The sequence below is a fragment of the Phyllobates terribilis genome, unplaced genomic scaffold (assembly GCF_046119375.1).
Source record: "Phyllobates terribilis strain yellow unplaced genomic scaffold, ASM4611937v1 Scaffold_5__5_contigs__length_657084704, whole genome shotgun sequence".
Lineage (NCBI taxonomy): Eukaryota > Metazoa > Chordata > Amphibia > Anura > Dendrobatidae > Phyllobates > Phyllobates terribilis.
The window spans coordinates 64,863,030-64,887,651 of record NW_027362765.1 but is presented as its reverse complement, the minus strand read 5'-3'; the positions used below and the strand labels follow the sequence as shown (position 1 = coordinate 64,887,651).

The window sequence follows — 24,622 nt, the reverse complement described above, 5'->3', positions numbered from 1 at the left end:
CTAATTAAAAGTGATTTCTTTTTAAACAATTTCGCACATTCGGAGAGTGAAAATGCCTTGTTGCCTGTGTGACTTAACTGATGTGAAACAAGACTTGCTTTATCTGTAACACATTTCCCACATTCTGAACATGAATATGGTTTCTCCCCTTTGCGAATTTTCTGGTGTCTATTGAGAACTGCTTTTTGATTATAACATTTGCCACACTCTGATTCCTAATTAAAAGTAATTTTTAAAAAAAAAAATCCCACATTCTTAACATGAAAAAGGTTTCTATCCTGTGTGAATTTTCTGATGTCTATTGAGAAGTGCTTTTTGGTTATAACATTTCCCACATTCTGAACATGAAAAAGGCTTCTCTCCTGTGTGAATTTTCTGATGTCTATTGAGAAGTGCTTTTTGGTTAAAACATTTCCCACATTCTGAACATGAAAAAGGCTTCTCTCCTGTGTGACTTCTCATATGTATAACAAGACATGTTCTAGTATAGAAACATTTCCCACATTCTGAACATGAATATGGCTTCTGCCCAGTGTGAATTTTCTGATGCCCAATTAAATCTGATTTTCGTTTAAAAAATTTGCCACATTCGGAGCATGAAAACGCCTTGTTGCCTGTGTGACTTATCTGATGTGAAACAAGACTGGTTTTATCTGTAAAACATTTCCTACATTCTGAACATGAAAAAGGCTTATCTCCTGTGTGAATTTTCTGATGTCTAATAAGATTTGCTTTTCGGTTAAAAAATTTCCCACATTCTGAACATGAAAAAGGTTTATCTCCTGTATGAATTTTCTGATGTCTATTAAGAAGTGCTTTATGGATAAAACATTTCCCACATTCTGAGCAAGAAAATTTCTTATCGCCTCTGTGAGTAGTTTGATGTTTAAGAACAGAAGATTTCAAAGAAAAACATTTCCCACATGCTGAACATGAATATGGCTTCTCTCCTGTGTGACTTCTCAGATGTGCAACAAGATATGATTTACGATTGTAACATTTCCCACATTCTAAACATGAATATGGCTTCTCTCCTGTGTGACTTCTCAGATGTATTACAAGACATGATTTAGTATTGAAACATTTCCCACATTCTGAACATGAATATGGCTTCTCTCCTGTGTGAATTCTCTGATGTATAACAAGAGACTCTTTCCAAGGAAAACATTTCCCACATTCTGAACATAAAAAAGGCTTCTCCCCTGTGTGAATTCTCAGATGTACAACAAGACTTGTTTTCCTATAAAAACATTTCCCACATTCTGAACATGAATATTGCTTTTCTACTGTGTGATTTCTCTGATGTATTACGAGTTTTGATTTAGTATTGAAACATTTTCCACATTCTAAACATGAAACTGGTTTCTCCCTTCTGTGAGCTATTTCATGTTCAACACTCCTTCTGTGACTTTTGTTTTGCATATTTGTCTTTGATGAAGTTGAAACAAGGACCTGTTGAAAAGTATCTGATGATAGATCATTTCTGATAACATCTTGAGGTGTATCCGGTATAATAACATGTTCTTCACAAGTATTTGGTGTCATACTAAGATTATTTGCTGGAAAAGCTGAAAATATCAGTTGTCCCTCTGAGCTCCTGGTACAGTCATCTGCCAAGAATGAAAATGATTTTATTTTTTTTTTTCAGTAACATTGCATTGGAATAATATTACTACTTACGGTATATTATTATATACAGTACAGACCAAAAGTTTGGACACACCTTCTTATTTAAAGATTTTTCTGTATTTTCATGACTATGAAAATTGTACATTCACACTGAAGGCATCAAAACTATGAATTAACACATGTGGAATTATATACTTAATAAAAAAAGTGTGAAACAACTGAAAATATGTCTTATATTCTAGGTTCTTCAAAGTAGTCACCTTTTGATTTGATGACTGCTTTGCATACTCTTGGCATTCTCTTGATGAGCTTCAAGAGGTAGTCACCAGAAATGGTTTTCACTTCACATGTGTGCCCTGTCAGGTTTAATAAGTGGGATTTCTTGCCTTATAAATGGGGTTGGGACCATCAGTTGTGTTGTGCAGAAGTCTGGTGGATACACAGCTGATAGTCATACTGAATAGACTGTTAGAATTTGTATTATGGCAAGAAAAAAGCAGCTAAGTAAAGAAAAACAAGTGGCCATCATTACTTTAAAAAATGAAGGTCAGTCAGTCCGAAAAATTGGGAAAACTTTGAAAGTGTCTCCAAGTGCAGTTGCAAAAACCATCAAGCGCTACAAAAAAACTGGCTCACATGAGGACCGCCCCAGGAAAGGAAAACCAAGAGTCACTTCTGCTTCTGAGTATAAGTTTATCCGAGTCACCAGCCTCAGAAATCGCACGTTAACAGCAGCTCAGATTAGAGACCAGGTCAATGCCACACAGAGTTCTGGCAGCAGACACATCTCTTCAACAACTGTTAAGAGGAGACTTTGTGCAGCAGACCTTCATGGTAAAATAGCTGCTAGGAAACCACTGCTAAGGACAGGCAACAAGCAGAAGAGACTTGTTTGGGCTAAAGAACACAAGGAATGGACATTAGACCAGTGGAAATCTGTGCTTTGGTCAGATGAGTCCAAATTTGAGATCTTTGGTTCCAACCACCGTGTCTTTGTGCGACGCAGAAAAGGTGAACGGATGGACTCTACATGCCTGGTTCCCACCGTGAAGCATGGAGGAGGAGGTGTGGTGGTGTGGGGGTGCTTTGCTGGTGACACTGTTGGGGATTTATTCAAAATTGAAGGCATACTGAACCAGCATGGCTACCACAGCATCTTGCAGCGGCATGCTATTCCATCCGGTTTGCGTTTAGTTGGACCATCATTTATTTTTCAACAGGACAATGACCCAAAACACACCTCCAGGCTGTGTAAGGGCTATTTGACCAAGAAGGAGAGTGATGGGGTGCTACGCCAGATGACCTGGCCTCCACAGTAACCAGACCTGAACCCAATCGAGATGGTTTGGGGTGAGCTGGACCGCAGAGTGAAGGCTAAAGGGCCAACAAGTGCTAAGCATCTCTGGGAACTCCTTCAAGATTGTTGGAAGACCATTTCCGGTGACTATCTCTTGAAGTTCATAAAGAGAATGCCAAGTGTGCGCAAAGCAGTCATCAAAACAAAAGGTGGCTACCTTGAAGAACCTAGAATATAAGACATATTTTCAGTTGTTTCACACTTTTTTGTTAAGTATATAATTCCACATTCATAGTTTTGATGCCTTCAGTGTGAATGTACAATTTTCATAGTCACGAAAATACAGAAAAATCTTTAAATGAGAAGGTGTCTCCAACCTTTTGGTCTGTACTGTAGATCATAGGTCGTGTCCCTGCCTTGTTGCAGGCTCCAGCGCGGAGCACGCATATTTCCCAGCATTTGACAGCTGATTTGATCAGATGTCATGTGCCCCTAACAGCTGCGGGTGGAATAGTGATCCACCCGCAGCTGTTAACATGTCAAATGCCATTGTCAACTCTAACAGCGGCACTTTACTTGTGCAAACTGGATGCAAGTCCCAAATCTCACCCACCAGCACCCCAGTCACATGATTGCAGGGCACAGATGTGTTGGTATGACAACTGGTGTTCTGTAGGAGACCCCCATGCTTGTCATTGCAGATCTCCTGCAAAAAGCAAATATTCAAAAAAGATGATGATTTCTGCTTCTCATAGAGCTGAAGCCCTGATGTGTGGCTCAAGCAATCGGATGATCGCAGCTTCAAGTCTCATAACAAGACTATTGAAGCATGTAAAAAGTAAAATAAAAAAAGGTTTTAAAAAACGCCAGAAAGTTTTTCTGGTTGTCGCAACATTGCAATAAAATGCAATAACAGGCGATCAAAACATTGTATCTACCCCAAAATTGTAAACATGATAACGTCAGCTTGGCACTCAAAAATAAGCCCTCACCCAGTCACAGATCCCAACAAACGGAGACGTTACAGGTCTCGGAATATGGCGCCATTTTTCACCTCTTAAATAAAAAAGAACCTATACATATTTGGTATCTGCAAACTGGTAATTACCAGGAGAATCATAATGGCAAGTCGGATTTAGCATTTAGTGAATATGGTTAAAAAAACAATTGTGGAAATTTTTAAATTTTACTCACTTATATAGCGCCATTAATTCCACAGTGCTTTACAGACATTATCGGCACTGTCCCCATTGGGGCTCACAATCTAAATTCCCTATCAGTATGTCTTTGGAATATGGGAGGAAACGCACGCAAACATGGGGAAAACATACAAACTCCTCGCAGATGTTGTCCTTGGTGGGATTTCAACCCAGGACCCCAGCGCTGCAAGGCTGCAGTGCTAACCACTGAGCCACCGCGCAGGCTGGAATTACACTTCTTTTTCAATTTCACCGCACTGTGAATTTTTTTCCCTGTTTTCCAGTACACTCTATGGTAAAATCAATGGTGTCATTCAAAAGGACAACTTGTCCTGCAAAAGAGAAGCCCTCACACGGCCGTATTCACGCAAATATAAAAAATTTATGACTATGGGAAGAGCAAAAAATGAAAATGCAAAAATGGAAAATCCCAAGGTTGTGAAGGGGTTAAGTATAATGTGTAAATGCTTTGGAGTGGCCTAGTCAAAGCCCATACTTTAATTCAATTGAGAAACTGGTCAGACTTGAAGATTGCTTTTCACCAGAGGAAACCATCTAACTTGAAGGAGCTGGAGCAGTTTTGTCTTGAGGAATTGTCAAAAATACCAGTGACAGGATGTGGAAAGCTCATAGAAGGATATATCCAAAGCCGTTCCACAAGCAAACTCTGAAATTGTAACTACAGATGAACAAATATTTCAATATTCGCTTCGGATTACGATAGTCGAATTTGCAATATTAACCGATTTATCTGTCAAACATAGCGGAATGCCATTGGATTCAATGGGGGGGGGAACCAAACACATACACAACACCTTTAAATGGACCAAAAGCTGCCAAAACACATCAAATTAGGGGCAGACACCAGTAAAGTGCCATCAATTGACCCAGAGTACAAGAAGTAATTATTATTTATTGTTATAGCGCCATTTATTCCATGGCACTTTACATGTGAAAAGGGGTCACTGACTGGTACAAGAAGAGAGAGGACTCTGCCCGCGAGGGCACACAAACAATCTACAAGGTATAGGTGAGGGTACACAGCTGGTCGTGCAGTGGTATGGTGGAGCGAGGGTTACTGCAGATTGTAAGCTTGCCAGAAGAAGTGGGTCTTCAGCTTCCTTTTGAAGGTTTTCACGGTAGGCGAGAATCTGATGTGCTGAGGTACAGAGTTCCACAGTAGTGGAGATGCACGGGACAAATCTTGTATGCGATTGTGACAAGAAGACATAATAGGGAAGTAGAGAAGGAGATCTTGGAAGGAAGGGAGGTTGCGTGCAGGTAAGTACAGGGAGAATAGGTCACAGATATATGGAGGAGATGGCTTGGTACGCCAAAGTTAGGCTTTTCAACTGGAGTCTCTGGGCAACGAGGAGCCAGCGCAGGGATTGACAAAGGGTAGAAGCCGGGGAATAACGGGGTGACAGATGAATTAGTCGGCCAGCACAGTTTAGCATAGATTGGAAGGGTGCGAGAGTGGTAGAATGGAGGTCAAAGAGCAGGACCTTGCAGTAGTAGAGGCGGGAGAGGATGAGGACATGCACTGGTGTTTTTGTAGATTCATGGTTGAGGAATGTGTGGATACCGGAGATATTTTGGAGTTGGAGTCGGCAGCAAGTGGAAAGAACTTGGATCTGACGTTTGAAAGACAGATTAGAGTTAAGCTTGCTGTACTGGGGAGAGTGGGCAGCCATTGACTTTGATGGATAGTTGGAGGGAATGTATGAGATGGTGGAAAGATGATGAATTCGGTTTTATCCATGTTAAAGTTTTACAAATCTAGCAGAGAATGAAGATGAAATAGCGGACACAGATTGCGGGATTCTGGTTAGTAAGGAAGTGATATCAGGTCCAGAGAGGTAGATCAGTGTGTCATCAGCATAGAGGTGATACTGAAAGTCATGAGACTATCAGATGTCCCAGGCCAAAGGTGTAGATGGAGAAGAGCAGGGGTCCTAGAACCGAACCTTGGGGGACACCGACAAATAGGGGGTGAGATGAGGAGGTGGTGTGGAAACCTTCAAAAGGAAGCTGAAGACCCACTTCTTCTGACAAGCGTACAATCTGCAGTAACCCATGCTCCACCATACCGCTGCACGACCAGCTGTGTACCCCCACACCTGCGGTAACCTCACCTATTCCTTGTAGATTGTTTGTGCGCCCTCGCGGGCAGGGTCCTCTCTCCTCTTGTACCCCTTTTCACATGTAAAGCGTCACGGAATAAATGGCGCTATAGCAATAAATAATAATTAGTACTTGTACTCTCGGTCATTTGATGGCACTTTCCTGGTGTCTTCCCCTAATTTGATGTGTTTTGGCAGCTTTTGGGCCATTCGAAGGTGTTGTGTATGTGTTTGGTTTTGCCCCCATTAAATCCAATGGCGTTCGGCTAAGTTCGAAGAATAAATCGGCGAATATTGAAAATTCGATGATCATAATCCGAAGCGAATATTAAAATATTTGCTCATCTCTAGTTACCATTTCAGAGTTTGCTTGTGGAACGGCTTTGCATAAGTCTCTATGAGCTTTCCACATCCTGTCACTGGGATTTTTGCCCATTCCTCAAGGCAAAGAGAGTGGGAGACACTAAATCTCCGGTCGGTTAGGTATGAAGAGATCCAAAATAGGGCCAAGCTTGTGATGCAGAGACAGCGGTACGCTTTGAGGGCCCAAAAGGACATGTGCTTCAGAAGATGAAAAGCGCTGCATCAAGTGGATTCCGCTCCTCTTCCGCCACCTTAACATCACACACAGTACAGTCCTCGGAGGTGGCACCCCAATTACCCTTGTTTTCCCCCCACGTCACAACTCTTCAACCGCCCAACTGACTGTGGGGAACCACAGATGGGCAAGTCTGCAGAGCCGTTGACACATTCTATTCCGGGGCAACAGAGGTCTGATCCAAAGCTTCACAGACTCAAAAGGGGGAAGGCATGTATATCGATGCCCAAATTTTTTTTCAGTTGATCTGGGGCCGGACGAAGTAGGGTCCGAGCCCCAGACGTAACCCCTGGGGGTGGACATGGATGGGTTGGAGAACGAAAGAAATACATACCAGAACATGGAGGACTAAACTAATAGACAACAGTGGTTGGAAAACTAAACTAATAAACAGCAAACAGCTAGGGTTGGAGAACTAAACTACTGCATACCAGGGGATGGAGAACTAAACACCAAGGTGTCACTAGACTTCAAGTCTTGGAATCCCCAAGGCTTGCGGGACAAACCTCTGTATCGAACACTTCCTACAGTGCTTCTGCCTTCTCCACCTCCTCTAGGGCCTCCACCTGCTCCCTCAACCTCTGCCTTAATGAGACAAGTTCCAACAGTGCAGATAGAATCCCCCAACCTTCGTACTGCGCAGCCAGGGCTCACTGCAATCAGGCAGCGTTTCAATTAATATGCCTTGGATATCACAGTCAAATTGATCAAGAGTTGTGGACAGTGTAGTGCAGGGGTGTTTACACTGTGCGGTAATGAGGCAGTGACCCAAGAATAGTTCAACTTAAATGTCTTTATTTCCAAAAACTCACAACTTGAATGAAAATGATGTCCTCCCGATCACAGCCGGGTGGTCCAAACAGTCTGTGTCAACTGGTTGCCGAGGGTGATGGCAGCGCCGTTTTGCTCAGAAGTGCACCCGTTACGTTGCCTTCACAGGCCTGTGTTATGCCTTCACACAGGCTTGCAGTGCACGGAGTCTCCTGCTCTGCAGCTATCAAACAAACCACTGACACACCCAAACCTTTGCAGAGGTTTAAATGTGAATCCTGGATATGAGCCAGATGTAAGACCCGGGCTGGAGGGAGTGACCCGCCCCACTGCCATCCTGTAGATCTCTCAAAAAATAAAAGCCCAGGTTAGGTCGGTCTCCTATAAAACGAGCTAACTCCTTCACGATGATAGAGGCTACCATCTCCTTAGCTTGCTGGTTGCCACAAATAGTTTGGAGATTCATGGCAGCTCTGGTTATGCTGTAATTTAAATGTATTTTTTCCTTTGGATCCAACAAGGGTTAATGTTAGTCTGTTGCTGGCAGCCTTTTGTTAGCGGTCAGCTGATCTTGGTTGGTGCCACTCCCACCTCTCTTTAAACAGACAAATGATCCATCAGCTGACTGCCAATTATAGTTCATTCTATACTGACCTCTTTGAAGGAGCCAGTCTCTGTAAAAAGCTGTGATGTTCATTGCTATTGCAAAGGTGAAGTTTTCTGTTGGAGAGATAAGTGTATTTTATGTTATCTTCCCATTGTTTGTCTTCCCTTCCTTGTGTTGTCCTATTGTAGTGATGAGACTAGTGTCTTGCTGTCCTGCGCACTAGCCAGGTTAAGTCCAGGGCCACCGAGGGCTTAGGTACGTGATCGCGCACGGGGGGAAAGGACCCATCCAGGGTCGATAGCGGAGCTTAGAGACAGACACAGGTTGGTGTCAGGAGGTGTCCCTTCCCTTGTTCCCTACCGCTAGGGCCCTCCTTCCCCCCTCTACTTCCCGTTGCATCCGATTGTTGACATTGGTACTTTTCTGTGGGAATGAGCTTGTCTACAACCAGCCTGGAATATTTCCAGTGAATTATGGCACGCCATGGTTTGGTATTAACACCCAGTACCAGAAGCGAAGCCATCCACAATTTACTTCTCAGGAATCTTATTTAGTAGACTGGCTGCCCAAACACTAGTTTCTCACAAAGGAGCCGAAGACTGAATTGTATAGCGCTGTGGAATATGTTGACGCTATATAAAATAAAAAGATTATTATTATAATTGGATTTTGCCAAGGTGCCAGATTGCAGATCTTAAGTCTTATGGATTGCTGGAACCAGTCCACAGTAAAAAAAAAAAAAAGAGAGTGTCTTGGAACCTTCAAACATACTTTTCTTAGCCATGGCTGCTTCTCGGCAGGGTTGGACGGGCCCACCAGAGAACCGAAGAATCCTCCAGTGGGCCCTGGCTTCTCCTTCAGGAGAGTTCATAGCGCAAACCTTGCAGCTGCTATGGGGCTCTTGAGTGGGGGAGACAGGTGGGCCCTCAGAATAAAATCCTCTTGTGGGCCCAATGTTCTTCAGTCTGACCCTGCTTCTCGTGAGAGTTGTATGTCACCACAGCCATATTCTTTAGCCCGGTGAAAGGACTGGCATAGAGGGAAACCTTATCTACTCCGGCTGTCATTTCTCCCAGGAAATCCTCTAATGCAGCTTGTTCAATAAGCAATGTCAGCCCATCCAACATCAGCTCACACTTCTCTGTGGTGCTTCGACATACAAAAGGTCTTTCTTTACACCTTGAATTTCATGACTACAGAGTTGGGCAATGGCCTGATCAGCAACGTGATGCAATGTTCTTCCACTACAGCCAACCCAGCAAATGGAGACACAATCAGGCATCTTCAAATTTTAAAAAATTAGGGCCTGACACCACCATTTCCGTGGCCAACAGGTTGGGGATGGTGGAGTTCTACCTCTTAGCTTTGTCATGTGTAGGAGGAAACAATCTTTTACGTGACCACAACTGCGGGACAGAGGACTGGCTGCAGTGCTGAGAAAGGGCGGAGTATGGTGAACCGGACAAACTGCTGGACCGTGAGTTACAGGCGGAAAGGTTATGATGGATTGATAAAGTTGTGGAGTGCTCATTCTCTGAGACTGGTCAAAAACAGCAAGCATGTCCGCTTCCGTTACAGCTGAGGGTCTCTCACACAGCCTGACTAGAGCAGGTACAGAACCAGAAGTTCTGAGGTCGGAGACCTGCGCGACAATACTTGGCACGGTAACAGAGGAAGAAGAAGCAGCAGATGCGGTTTATGGGGTGGCTGCTGGTTGCTGAGGTCCGCATTTTATCGCAGTGAGATTGCCAGAGTAACGCATGTTGATTGCGCATGTGAAGGTTTATGCATGTAGAAGTCAAATTATTGCACTTTTCCCCTCTACAGAATTTTTTCTTGCAAAGTTGCCAGATAATGGGAGTTGGCTCATCCTTTGCGGTGTCAAAAAAGAGTTGCAGACCCGCGACCGATGCTGGTCACTGCCGCAGTTGTGGCTAAGGATGCAGTGATCGTTGCGGTTGCATCACTCTGTGTCTGTGCCGTAGGACGCAACATAACCTTCTTGTCTTCCTCCTTCTCCACCTCCTCTGATGAGCTCCTCAGCTGCGTGCCTTTGGGTTCACACCAACTAGGATCCACAACCTCATCATCATCCAACGTGGTATCCCATTCATCGCCCTGGGAGTCATCCTCCTCCTTTTCTAGCCCCCTCCCGGGGGGTTAACATCTGGTGATGAGGGTCAGGAAGCTGCTCGGACCCTACTTCGTATTTTTGTTCCCCTGTATGGAGAACAATATTTGCAACAAAGAAAATAAAGATGAAACGTAGCCAGCTTTATATACCACGGTAGTAAGAAAACCAATTTTGACTTAATCATGTCTGAGTACCCATTTGAGAACAATATCTGGACCAAAGAATTTAAAGCTAAGATGTAGCCTGCTTTACTGTGTATACCATAGTAGTAAGAAAACCAATTTTGATTTTATCATGTCTGTCTACCCCTGTGAGAACAATATCTGCATCAAAGAATTAATTTTACTAGAGAAGAACTAGTATAATGGGGACCGACCCCTCTTCCACTACAGCCAACCCAGCAGATGGAGACCCAACCATGAGTGTTCCCATTTCAAAAAAATAGTGTTAACATCTGCAGCAGCAGCAACAGCAAGCACAAAAGCCACAGTAAACATATCATAGACTGCAATTATGCGAGATCAGTGCAGCACACTACAGCATCGTCTAGTCTGTACAGTCTGCGATTGGGGTGCAAAAGTCCTTGGAGACCCATGACTTGTTCATCTTGATGAAAGTTAAGCAGTCTACACTTCCGTTGGACAGCTGGCTGCGCTCTATGTTCCTTGGCTCTGGCTTGGAGTACTAGCAGTCGGCTAGCTTCTTCTCTGGTGCCCTTCGAGGACAGTTCGCGTTTCTCCTCTGGTGTCTGCTCAAGCTCATTTATCCACCTTTGTTTGTCTACCTCGTTGTCTTTAGTTTTCAGTGGGGCCTGACTAGTGCTCACCCCTCCCCCTCCCTATCTAGGGCCTAGCTCTAGGGATATACAGGTCTTAGGTTTCCTGCTCAGCGATTGGTGTGGAACAAATATAGGGATGGTAGGGTAGGCAGAGTGTTATTAGATCTGCCTTAATGTCTCCACTCCCCCTTTTCCTAGTGTTTGTGATTCCTTCCCCTCTTCCCTTCGTGTTGCACTTAGTTTTTCCCACACCGTGCATGACAGTCGGGCGGGTTTTTCCATGAGGTCCAGGCCCATGCTGTGTTGGTGGCTGGGTAACTCTGATGCATGTTTCCTCCGTGCCCTCCTGCCAACCACGAACAGCAGAGGGGATGATTATCCTCTTCATCTCCTGACAGTTGCTCGCCCATCACCTCTTCCTCTTCCATTTGTTCCTCGGCAAGGCGTACCTTGGCACCCTGAGATGTCCCCTACTGGATGTTACGCTCGCGCCCGGACTGACTGGCGTGAGCGTGATTAGTGATCCCACTGTACCATGAACCGAGGAGTGCCTGGAGGGGCGTAACTAAGTATCAACCCGATCCGACCAAGGTCGCACGGCGGCTCAGTCGACTCCGTGAACCAAGGAGGAACCGAGCAGAGGGACCAGGTGCTACTCCAGGTCAGACTCCGGTCACAGCTGTTGACCCACACTGGGGAATGCAGGAACAGGCAGGTTAGACTGGCATACAGGCAGGTGGGTATTGGCAAGCACGGCTGGTATGCAGACAGGTAGGTACTGGCAAGCACGGCTGGTATGCAGACAGGTGGGCACTGGCAAGCACGGCTGGTATGCAGACAGGTGGGCACTGGCAAGCACGGCGGGTATGCAGACAGGTGGGCACTGGCAAGCACGGCTGGAGTGCAGACAGGGAGATACTGGCAAGCACGGCTGGAGTGCAGACAGGGAGGTACTAGCAGGTTGGAGCGCAGGCTGGATAGGGTCCAGTACAGACTGGGAGACAGGAACAGAGCCGCAGATGCGGTAGACAAGCAGAGTAAAGCGAAACCGCCGGAGCAGAGGACAAGGCAGAGCAGAGAGGAACCGCCGGTGTGGTGGGCAAGGCAGAGCAGAGCGGAACCGCCGGTGCGGTGGACAAGGCAGAGCAGAGCGAAACCGCCGGAGCGGTGGTCAAGGCAGAGCAGAGCGAAACCGCAGGTGCGGTGGACAAGGCAGAGCAAAGCGAAACCGCAGGTGCGGTGGGCAAGGCCAGAGCGAAACCGCAGGAGCGGTGGGCAAGGCAGAGCAGAGGGAAACCGCCGGAGCGGTGGTCAAGGCAGAGCAGAGCGAAACCGCAGGTGCGGTGGACAAGGCAGAGCAGAGCGAAACCGCAGGTGCGGTGGACAAGGCCAGAGCGAAACCGCAGGAGCGGTGGGCAAGGCAGAGCAGAGGGAAACCGCTGGCGCGGTACATGAGTGAAAGTTTGAACTAACTTTCACTCATGTACATGTAAAATGACATCCGGAAGACCACTGACTTCAAGCCAAAAATAAAGCAATTTTCTGGAAAGAAATGCCGCAAGTCCTTATTATACTAGGAAGTTCGTACTTTCATACTGTGCCATCTAATTTGTGTAGCTTAGAGAGTATTATTGTATTTTTCAAGCCTTGCGTATTGTTCAAATGTTTAACATGTTGATTAGTTGCTGCGGTACAGCATCTTTTTAATGTTTTAACACCAGTTTTATTGAAGTGCCAATAAAATAAATATATATTTAATATTATCGACCATTTACTTTTGATTATTATTTTATTTTTTTACATAATCATCATCACCTCTCACTCAGCTGACAGTTGACCCAGTGAAATAAATTTTCTGAGCTCCTTGCACTCCTGCATGATTACTACCTCTAAACTTTGCTCGGACGCAGAGTGCCTCAGCAACTCAATTGATACTACCAGTGCCGTTATTAACATGGCTGACAGAGCCACCAACACAGCTAAGGGCTTGAATCGTAACCTACATCTCTTTTGGCCTCATCTCATCTAAGCACAAAGCCTGACTGTTCATCTCATCCAATAAATCAACTGGAAGAAGTTGGGATATATCTTCATTAGACTCAGAGTGCTATGGGGTCAGAACAAACAGAAAGGTCATTGACAAATATGAAAGTCTGCAATGTAAAAGATTAACTGTTATGGTGGCTGAGGACTGTGCACAGCACTGACTCAAACTGACAGTGTCACTGTCAGTTGTAGCATCATCCTCCTGTGAGTGAGACGAGTGATGTGTTATAAAATACAGTAATGCCCTCTGCTTTCACCCCACTTACATACTTACCGGAGGCAAAGTAGGCCAATTGTGAATTGCTTTTGGTACTATTACTGACCAGATGGCTGGTGATGGTGGTGCTTCTGCAGCTCGCACATTCTTAGCCGCAGTTTATTTTTTTCCACTATAATTTTCATTGCAACTGCCAATATTTCTTTTACCATACATTTTTACTAAAATATATTTGACAAAAGTTCATCTTTTTAAACGAAGTTATTCCCTCTTCTCAAAAATGACATAAGAAGACATGCTGGGTAGTGTGGTAAGACGCCTCACTTGGCCTCTTCCGGAAATAGAATCAGGAACTGTGTTTTCTCTGCAGGCTTTATTTAGTGGCATAAAGCCCTGCAGCTCCAGCAAAAATAAACACAGCCTTACTGGCAAAACAAAAAAAGAAAAGATAAACAATAGCACAGTCCATAGCACTATGGGATTAGCCACACAGGTTGTAGTCCCAGCTTTCAGCTCCTCTCTGAGCTGTGCCTTCAAGTCTGGAGTCTTTGCCACTCCAAACTCAACAGAAAAAAAAAACAGTGACTGAGCATTTAAACCCTGCTCAACCACACCCTGAGGCGGAGGTATGGAGAATCAGGGCTGTTGAGTCGGAGTCGTGGAGTAGGAGCCCATTTTGGTGGAGTCGGTATAAAATGGACTGACTCCGACTCCTAAAATATATAATAAATTGGGTAGAGTAGTTCAATGCAGTTTGTGGGAAATATTTTTTTCATAAGAATTTGGGAAAGTTATGAAATGTCCTATAAATGTCTGTCCTATTCCTGATATAAGGGTCTAGACTTTTAGCCGAGATTAATCTGTGCGGCAGTAAATTTATCACTTAAACTTGAGCCATGTATGAGGGAGTCGGAGTCATGGAAATTCAGGAGTTGGAGGTTTGGCTTACTGACCTCACAGCCCTGTGGGGAATGACGTCCCTCCAGTAGGTCTTAGTTCACACAGGAGAGCATCCTGAGTGACACATACCTCCCCTCGCATATAATACCAGTGAGTGTCACAGTAGGTAGGTACATGTCCAAAAATTCAGCAACTGTAAAATGCTGCTGTATTGGTGTCACGTGTAGGGGTATCAAAATAAACTAGTATACAGGTGTAAAAAAAACAGACATGCAAAGTTAAAAGCAAAAACAAGGTGGACAGGCACATCCAAAATAACAAAAATAAAGATTAATATTACTATCCAATAATAAAAATCTTCAAGCTTTATTCCAAATACATATCTTAAAAATCCATACAAAAGGATGATGTAGTTCAGGAACCGCTCTGATGCGTCAGAGCGGAGTAAAGCTTGAAGATTTTTTATTATTGGATGTGCCTGTCCACTTCATTTTTGCATTGGATATTTCTGGTCAGCGAGCAGCATTGGAATGACACTCCGAAAAATACCAGTGTTTCCCAAAATGTGAGTACGATGGAAATTTTCTCTTCTATTTTTATGATGCACAGTTAAATGTCTGGATTTTAATACATTTGCTATATTTTTAGCAAAATTCTCTTTCATTTTCAAAAAAGACATTAAGAAATGTACGCACATACATGTCTGAAAATTGAGCTACTACATTAGTATTGGTCTGCACACAACTCACAAAAAGTTAGGGATATTTGGGTGAAATTTATGGAAAACGTAAAAAGTTCATACTTTACATGAAAGCCGGGCATTTAAGTAGAAGCATGCAATGACGATTTCCTCATCTCAAACGATTTATTGAAACAAAAGTAGGGATGAGCGGACCCCATGGATGTTTGAGTTCGGCCGAACCTTAGTCAGTTTGGTTCGGCATCAGAACTTGACCCGGAACCTGAAGTTCAGTCATAGTAAAGGCTAGAGGGCTGGAAAAAGAAGCAAAATGGGCGCAAGAGCAAACCAATATGGATTGGAAAAGGACTTAAAGTAGCAGAATAAAAAATAATCTTGAACCAGGAAGCAGAGGTCCAAGTGGAGGAGGAGTTGGATGTGGAGGAGCAGGTGGAAGAGGCGGTAGCCAACACTTTTTGTGGGGGCTTTATTTTTTGGGGGTTACTCTGAAAACAGGCTCTGTGGCAGCACTCTGCATACAGGCAATGTAAGAATCTACTGGTCACTCTCTCTCTCTCTGTTTACAGGCTGTGTAATGCGCTGAACCTTTTTGGGGTGCAAAGAACAAGGAGAGCAAATAGAGGATGTGGCCGTTCCTTTGCTTTGTCTTCCACCTGGTCCCTTGCTGAAAGTGCAGATTTTGTACTTGTGACCCACGGGAATCTGTCTTCCACCTCACCCCTTGCAAATCAGTCAAGCAGTCTGAGCCCTAAGTCATGCAGCAGTCACTTCTGCTTTTTGATGACTCCGCTGGCTGGGGTTCCATTGGTCATCCACCTTACCCTGTCCCACAAGGGTAAGAGATTGAGTGCACTGATGTCCAATCACTTGTTCTGTTCGAGGATGGTCACCGAACCACTATTGCTGTGTGTAGACCAGCAAGGAGGGCAGGGGTGGAGACTGATTCTATGGTACTGTACATGAGGAGGGGTTACATACAAAACACAAATAAAAATCACAATGAACAAACTAATAGTGACAGACCGGTAGAGAGGACCCTACCCCTGCAGCCTTACATTCTACAAGATAATGGGGAAGTAGACAGTAGGTTTGGGGTTTGCAGAAGCTCCGGTGTTGGTGAGGTGGCAGCTCTGATAGTGGTGAGGTGGCAGCGGGGTCATTGCAGGCTGTAAACTGTTCTGAAGAGATGAGTTTTCAAGTTCCGCTTGAAAGTTCCAATGTAGGGGATGATCAGATTTGTTGGGCCACAGAATTCTAGAGGACAGGGGATACTCTGGAGAAGTCTTGCAGGTGATTGGATGAGGAACGTACAATTGTGGAGGAGGAGAGAAGGAGGATCTTGGGAGGACCGGAGATATCAGGAGATTAGTTCAGAGATATATGGGAGAGACAGAATATGAACAGCTTTTTAGGTCAGTGTTAGTAGCTTTAAGTGGATACATTCGGGAATTGGGAGTCAATAAAGGGATTTGCAGAGGGGAGAAGCAGAGGAGTAGAGAGGACAGAGGTAAATTAGCAGGGCAGCAGAGTTATGGATAGACTGGAGAGGTGCGAAGATGCGATGGTGTGATGGGGAATTATGGACATGAGAGAATCTATAGTCCAGGAAGAGAAGAAAAAAAGAGTAGTGTCGCTTGGCTTGGCGGTTACTAGATCATTGGTGACTTTAGTTAGGGCACTTTCGGTCAGAAGGCAGATTGTAACCGGTCAAAAAGGGAGCAGCAGGAGGAGATGTGGGAGGACAGTTCAAGATAGACATGCTGTTCCAGTAGTTTTCAGGCACAGGAAAGAAAGAATATGGGGTGATAGCTAGACACAGAGGGTGGGTCAAGGGAGGGCTTTTTGAGGAGATGGGTGTGATCGAGGTATGTTTAAAGCATGAGAGGAAGAAACCAGTTGTTAGTTATAGGTTAAAGAGATGGGTTAGGGTTGGGATGAAGACTGTGGTGAGGATGTGACCGCACCACCACCAGCAGTGTTACTGAGCATTTCCACACCATCCCATTGAAGCACTCAGCTGTACATCCCCCAAACCCTGGATCCTATATTCTACATGTGGCTTCACAACTTATTTATAAAGAGAAAACAACAAGTTGGGATCACAGGAACCATAGTACGTGGTTCCCAGCCACCACTAGTTTTCCAGGTGGACCATCCCTGCCCTAACATGTTTCTGGCAAAATCAGGTGAGCAAAGCGCAACACAGATCAGTGTAAAGGTCCAAATATCCACCTATACGTGGACCAGTAAGAATGGGCAGGGATGTTATACCGCTCCAATTGCCCACTGGGTAAATGTTGTGGCAGCAAGCGTTTGGGTGTATGTCTTACAACCACAGGGGATTGGTGAATGTTTTTTGGATGTTTCTGTGTCCTCATACTCCGCTTCCTCCACAACCTCCTCCTCATCCGGTCAGTGTAACACTTGCACGACCAACTTCAGCAGAGGGAAAAGACAGCAGGCTGTTCTGAAACTCATCAGTTTGGGAGAAAAAAATCCCAAATCACGCAGGAGCTGTGAAGGGGGATCAAACCACAGACCTATGATTGGTTGGTGTAGCTGAACCTCAAGCCTGACTGGATGGTGTGCCATAAAGGGCAAAATCTCGTAGCAGATCTGGGCCTAGCTGGTCTGAAGCACCTCCTTTCCCTGGCACATGTGCTGAATTTGGTGGTGCAGAAATTCCTGAAGAATTACCCCAAGCAGTCAGAGCTGCTACAGAAAGTGCAGACAGTCAGTACTTGCTTTCGGCGTTCTTACCCTGCCGCTGCTCACCTGTCTGCGCTGTAGCGTCACTTCTGCCTCCTTGCTCTCTGCTTCACATGTGACGTACCCACAAGTTAGAGCTCCACCTTGCTGGAGAGACTGTGCGAGCAGCAGAAGACAATAGCGGAGTTTCAGCTACAGCGCGCATTGGAGAGTCGCTCTGTGGAACAACACGAATCATGTCCAACGAGTGGGCCTCCACATTTTTTGAGAATGAGGAGGAGGTTCCGTTTTCACAAGAAGGTGGCACTCAAAGCAGCTCACAGGCATCACTGGAGAGGGACTGGGGGGATAGAGGAGCCAGATGATACACTTCCCACTGAGGACAGCTTGTCGTTGCCTCTGGGCAGACTAGCACACATAAGCCAAATCATGCTGCTGTGCCTGCGCAATAACCAACGAGTTGCCTGGATTGTTACAAGTGCTGATTACTGGATGGCCACCCTGCTGGATTCCCGCTACAAGCACAACGTTCTATTCTTACTTCCGTCAATGGAGCATGATTGGAAAATGCGGGAATGCAAGCACACACTGGTAGACGCACTACTGATGGAGTTGTCACCTGACAGTGGGAGCTCAGTGAAAGCACAAGGCAGAGTAAGAGGAAGTCGTCAATGCAGGTGGAAAACCTTTCTCAGCACACCACAACATCCAGCACCACCATCTGATACCATCCAAATTAGCAGGAGGCAGCGTTTCCGTTATGCCTGTGTAGCAACTCACTCGGGATTAATAGGTTAGACACTAAAAAAACGCAACTGACTCTGCTGGTTCCTGTACAGACTAGATATCCTGATACCGCAGTCCCTAATGGTGCCTGTGGGTACAGAGATAGCCCTAACCACAGAACTAGAAGATGGCAACTCGGACCTAATCTGCCTAAACAGCCGTTGCGTTGCTTCCAGTTCCTCCTAAATAACTGGAGGGCAGAGCAGAGTGTGAATTAACTAAAAAATGGAAAGTGTGCTGAACAAAGGAAAGATTGCAGAGTTAGTAAAGTAAATAATGAAATACGAAACAAAGAATAAAGCAATTCCTGTTAACAAATATACAGCCTACTTATTAAAGCTAAACAGAAGATAGGTGCAAAGTATAGCAAAGAAACAGAAAGGCGAAAATCCTTAGCTCAAAACTCAGACTGGCTCCAAACATCAGTAGAATGTCAGAACATCTAAATGAGTCTATCACCAGCAGTAAATGCCCACTGGGGGACCAAATATAAAGCTGCACCCAAAAGGTGATTGGCGGACAAATGAAAACATCTGTGTTAAACTAGACACACTACAGCCAGAAAACAGAACCCAAACACCCTGAGAAAGGTGTGTTCTGTGGTCGACTTCTCTTTCTGCCAAGCCACAGAAGACACAAGCTCAAGGGATCAAATCCAGGAGCATGACCGTTTCAACAACATGTACTGAGTGATGGATCTGGCTGATTTAACTTCTGGGTCTCCAATTTAACATGGCCCTTAACGCCTTGAGGTGAATGCACTATTGGAATGTGTGTTTAGCACGACAGACGCTGTGATCACAGACAGGTGCATCTGCCTGTCCACAGCCAGCGTGGACAAGCTCACAATCATTAAAATGATCAAGGTGTGGATTCCACAGAACTTATCCATACTTTTGGCTTAATAGAGAAGTATACCAGCCGCAGCCAGCCATTGTTAGACCCTAACACAGTTAGTTCGCTCTATTTGCATTCATGACATTTTGTGGCCTACCCATATTAAAATATAAACAAAAAAACAACGAGGGTGTTTTGGAGGGGACCCCCAACAAGGCAGTTTTGCAGAGTTACACCACAGAGGCTAGTTTTGCAGAGTAACCCCCACAAAGGCTAGTTTGCAGAGTAACCCCCACAGAGGCTAGCTTGCAGAGTAACCCCCACAAAGGCTAGCTTGCAGAGTAACCCCCACAAAGGCTAGCTTGCAGAGTAACCCCCACAAAGGCTAGCTTGCAGAGTAACCCCCACAAAGGCTAGCTTGCAGAGTAACCCCCACAGAGGCTAGCTTGCAGAGTAACCCCCACAGAGGCTAGTTTGCAGAGTAACCCCCACAGAGGCTAGTTTGCAGAGTAACCCCCACAGAGGCTAGTTTGCAGAGTAACCCCCACAGAGGATTTTTTCAGAGTATCCCCTGATAGGCTGGTTTGCAGAGTACCCTCACACTGGCTTTTTTGCAGAATATTCCCACAGAGACGTGTGCAGTGTAGAATAATTTGTTTTTACACACAGTACTCGCACAGACACGGGTGCCCGATGTCGAGTACATACACAGAAGTTTTTTTTGCGGAGTGTTAATGACCCTCACTCCAGCTGCGCCCTGTCCATAAGCTAAGCAAAGCAGAAAAGAGGCGGGACTCGTAATCTGGCATTTATAGAAATGGCCAATCACAACCATACCAATACTTGACATGGCTGTGATTGTTCCTGAAGTGCCCACAGCCTAAAAGCTTGTTGATTGACTGCGTTGCAGCCTTTCAACAAGCTTTATTTAGCACTGAACCCGAACAGTACACCGGTCTTCCGGTAAAAAGTCAGTATTTTTGGTTCGGTACCTGCTCATCCCTAAAAAAGCCAAAAGTGGTGGGTACCCCCACAAAAAATGTCAATCTCTCAATAACTTATCATATCGCCTTGAGCATCAACTACAACTGGACAGCGCGACGTCTCATGCTGTTCACAAGTGGAGTTAGTGTTTGCTGAGGCATTGTATTCCACCAATGCACCAATTTTAATTGAACCCAGAAACTTATTGAGTGATACATGGATCAAACAATACTACACTTTTACTCTTTTACTACTGTAGTTGTATAGCACACACAGTGTGAAGTATTTGTCTAATACTTTAGGGCTTTCTCTTCCTATCTCTATTGCTGAGCTGTGAGCTCTGATATGCCTTCACTATGCAGAACCACCTGAAAATGGGTGCAGCATTCCCTGCCTCAGCTTTTATAAAGGCTGTGACATTCTCTCCTGATTTGTTGTGCTACACCATGTAATGTGATAGCTGCAAGGTGCACGCAAGAATACAGAATGACCTTCCCCTGAGCTATTGTGTCGGTCTACGTTTGCCTCATTGCACTGAATGAACATTACAGGCACATGCGTATACCATTATCCTTAGTAAAAACAAACCCCAGACAGAGTGCTCAGCACTTCAGAATGTGAATGTAGCTTTAAGCCTCAAACACACATCAGGTTTTTTGGTCATTCTTGAATAACTTAGTGCTGGATCCATTTTAGTCTGTATCAGTTGATGCAATCTGTGTGTCATTAGTTTTTTTTCTCTCGTGGAAAATAAAATCTTGAGATTTTTCAAAGCTTCTCATATCAACTGCTCAGTGAAGAATGGACAGCGCTCAGATGACACGAAGATCTAATAGGTACGTCGAGGTCCTTCTGGGCTCCGATATGTGTGTATTTTTAGAATGGAAATCAAAGTTGTGCATGATGTGCTTACTTTATAGTTATACAAACTGACATGGTTAAAAACAAATCGACCATTTTTAGTCACATCATTTATCGATCACCATAAATAATTTGTTTCCTGTATTGTACAGGTTGTTACGATTACACAAAGTATATCCTGTTTATTGTAATTGCTTTGCATCTTTATTGTATCTTCTAATGTACTGGAATATAGAGATATCTGTATAGACCAGTATATTATAACATGTAATGAAGAATGCTATTGAGGTTTTTAGGCTGAGAAAATTCTCTTGTACATAACAGTGAAGCCTGTGGCAGGTAATGATTCTGTCTTATATATCAGAGGTCACAAACACCAACATGCTTCAAAAGTGTATTTAGAGACATCCATTGTGCACAGTGACCTGTGATGGACAGGACTATGAGTAGAGTTATAACTTATCTCCTCTGAAGTTGCTCAAAAACGAGCTATTGATGCAGCAGAGAAACCTTTGTACAAAAGCACTAAGGGGACGATTTATCAAAGTGTTAATACCATTGCACTGGCATAACTTATGCCAGTCAGAAATGTTGCTCCAGTCCGTCCCTTACTTGAGTACCATTTGTGGCAAGGCACACAGAGGAGCGAGCCATTGAGAGGATGTGCCAAGTTCCTTAAGTGTCTCTAGCGTCCTAATGAATTCGGATGATGGGAATGGGTGATCGATAGCACTGCCCAGGAACTGATGCCACAAAGAAGTGACCTTGAAAATTTATATTTATTTGCTACGTGTTTTGAGGCGGTTTCTTCATCACGCAAAAATGTATATAAAACTCCTAATGAATTCAGCATACCTTGTCCCACTGCACCCCCCCCCCCCAAAAAAAAAAAAAAAAAATTACCATTTAGTTATAGTTATTCTACAAGTCAGTGACTGATTAGAACCTGTGACTTCTCGGCATTTAGTGGTCACTACTCACCTGTGCAGTTATCTGTAGGAATCTTCTCTCTACACCGCTCATCACCCCTCACATATGTCTCTGTAGTATTAATATGGGGCAGATCTTCACCCTGAAAGAAAGATTTTAAAATTTACAGAAAGACAAAGATGATGTTTGGTGAAATGATATTGAAAAACAACAACGATAAGACAAAATCCAACCTATTGGTCCCTATTTCAAACCAGCAGTCTCGATAACCAGAAAATTGTGAGAAGATCCAGACACCATCTAATGTCTATGATCAGCTTTATCCTGTCATCTCCACCAAGTATAAAACATACACTGAATGGCCACATTTTGAGAAGATCCAGACAACATCTAATGTTTATGATCAGCTTTATCCTGTCATCTCCACCAGATATAAAACATACACTGAATGGCCACATTGTGAGAAGATCCAGACAACATCTAATGTCTATGATCTGCTTTATCCTGTCATCTCCACCAAGTATAAAACATACACTGAATGGTCACATTGTGAGAAGATCCAGACAACATCTAATGTCTATGATCAGCTTTATCCTGGCATCTCCACCAGATATAAAACATACACTGAATGGCCACATTGTGAGAAGATCCAGACAACATCTAATGTCTATGATCAGCTTTATCCTGTCATCTCCACCAAGTATAAAACATACACTGAATGGCCACATTGTGAGAAGATCCAGACATCTAATGTTTATGATCAGCTTTATCCTGTCATCTCCACCAGATATAAAACATACACTGAATGGCCACATTGTGAGAAGATCCAGACAACATCTAATGTGTATGATCAGCTTTATCCTGTCATCTCCACCAAGTATAAAACATACACTGAATGGCCACATTGTGAGAAGATCCAGACATCTAATGTCTATAATCAGCTTTATCCTGTCATCTCCACCAAGTATAAAATATACACTGAATGGCCACATTGTGAGAAGATCCAGACAACATCTAATGTGTATGATCAGCTTTATCCTGTCATCTCCACCAAGTATAAAACATACACTGAATGGCCACATTGTGAGAAGATCCAGACAACATCTAATGTCTATGATCAGCTTTATCCTGTCATCTCCACCAGATATAAAACATACACTGAATGGCCACCTTGTGAGAAGATCCAGACAACATCTAATGTCTATGATCAGCTTTATCCTGTAATCTCCACCAAGTATAAAACATACACTGAATGGCCACATTGTGAGATGATCCAGACAACATCTAATGTCTATGATCAGCTTTATCCTGTAATCTCCACCAAGTATAAAACATACACTGAATGGCCACATTGTGAGAAGATCCAGACAACATCTAATGTTTATGATCAGCTTTATCCTGTCATCTCCACCAGATAGAAAACATACACTGAATGGCCACATTGTGAGAAGATCCAGACAACATCTAATGTCTATGATCTGCTTTATCCTGTCATCTCCACCAGATATAAAACAAACACAGAGTGGCCACATTATTAGAGACACCCATCTAGTAGCCCGTTGGGCCGCCATTGGCCTTCAGAAACTCAGCAATTCATCGCATCAGATTCCATTAGGTGTTGAGATTGTTCTCCAGGAATACTGGCCCATGCCACCAGGATAGGTTCTTGCAGTTGCTGCAAATTGGATGAAGGTCCTGAGATGTTCTGAACAACGAATTGTACCTCATCCCAGAGATGCTTTATAGGGTTAAGATCTGAGGACTGTGAAGGCGGGAAAACAAGGAAAACTCACTGTCATGTTCCTGGTGTAAAATAGTGGAAACTGCTGGCACCTCCTGAACAGAATTGTTGTATGACAAAGAGCTTAATTGTGGTTCTGAAGGATATATTGTTATTACAGAACACTGATGCAAAGTACTATTATCTGGTTAACCCTATAGTTTATTGTAGTCAATTTTATGTGAAAATGATGAGAGTAGGCAGTTGGGCAGGGGAGAGTTACAGGGGGTCAGCCCTGCAGCTGGGTAGGGGAGAGTTACAGTGTGTCAGCCCTGCAGCTGGGCAGGAGAGAGTTACAGAGGGTCAGCCCTGCAGCTGGGCAGGGAACAGTTATAGAGGGTCAGCTCTGCAGCTGGGCAGGGGAGAGTTACAGAGGGTCAGCCCTGCAGCTGGGCAGGGGAGAGCTACAGAGGGTCAGCCCTGCAGCTGGGCAGGAAGGAGAGAGTTACAGAGGGTCAGCCCTGCAGCTGGGCAGGAGAGAGTTACAGAGGGTCAGCCCTGCAGCTGGGCAGGAGAGAGTTACAGAGGGTCAGCCCTGCAGCTGGGCAGGAGAGAGTTACAGAGGGTCAACCCTGCAGCTGGGCAGGAGAGAGTTACAGAGGGTCAACCCTGCAGCTGGGCAGGAGAGAGTTACAGAGGGTCAACCCTGCAGCTGGGCAGGGGAGAGTTACAGAGGGTCAGCCCTGCAGCTGGGCAGGAGAGAGTTACAGAGGGTCAACCCTGCAGCTGGGCAGGG

At 44.5% G+C, this 24,622-nt stretch overlaps 1 protein-coding gene across 1 annotated transcript in view; it reads right to left on the bottom strand.

Moving 5' to 3' along the window:
• Window positions 1-238: 238 nt before the first annotated feature.
• LOC141272047 (uncharacterized) overlaps window positions 239-24,622 on the bottom strand; it is a 346,920-nt gene continuing 322,536 nt past the window's right edge. Inside the window, exons 11-12 of the mRNA XM_073682332.1 lie at window positions 22,158-22,248; window positions 239-1,610 (exon numbers count right to left, since the gene is read on the bottom strand). Coding sequence (XP_073538433.1) covers window positions 274-1,610; window positions 22,158-22,248 — 1,428 coding nt within the window. The 3' untranslated portion in view covers window positions 239-273. The remainder of the gene's footprint in view (window positions 1,611-22,157; window positions 22,249-24,622) is intronic.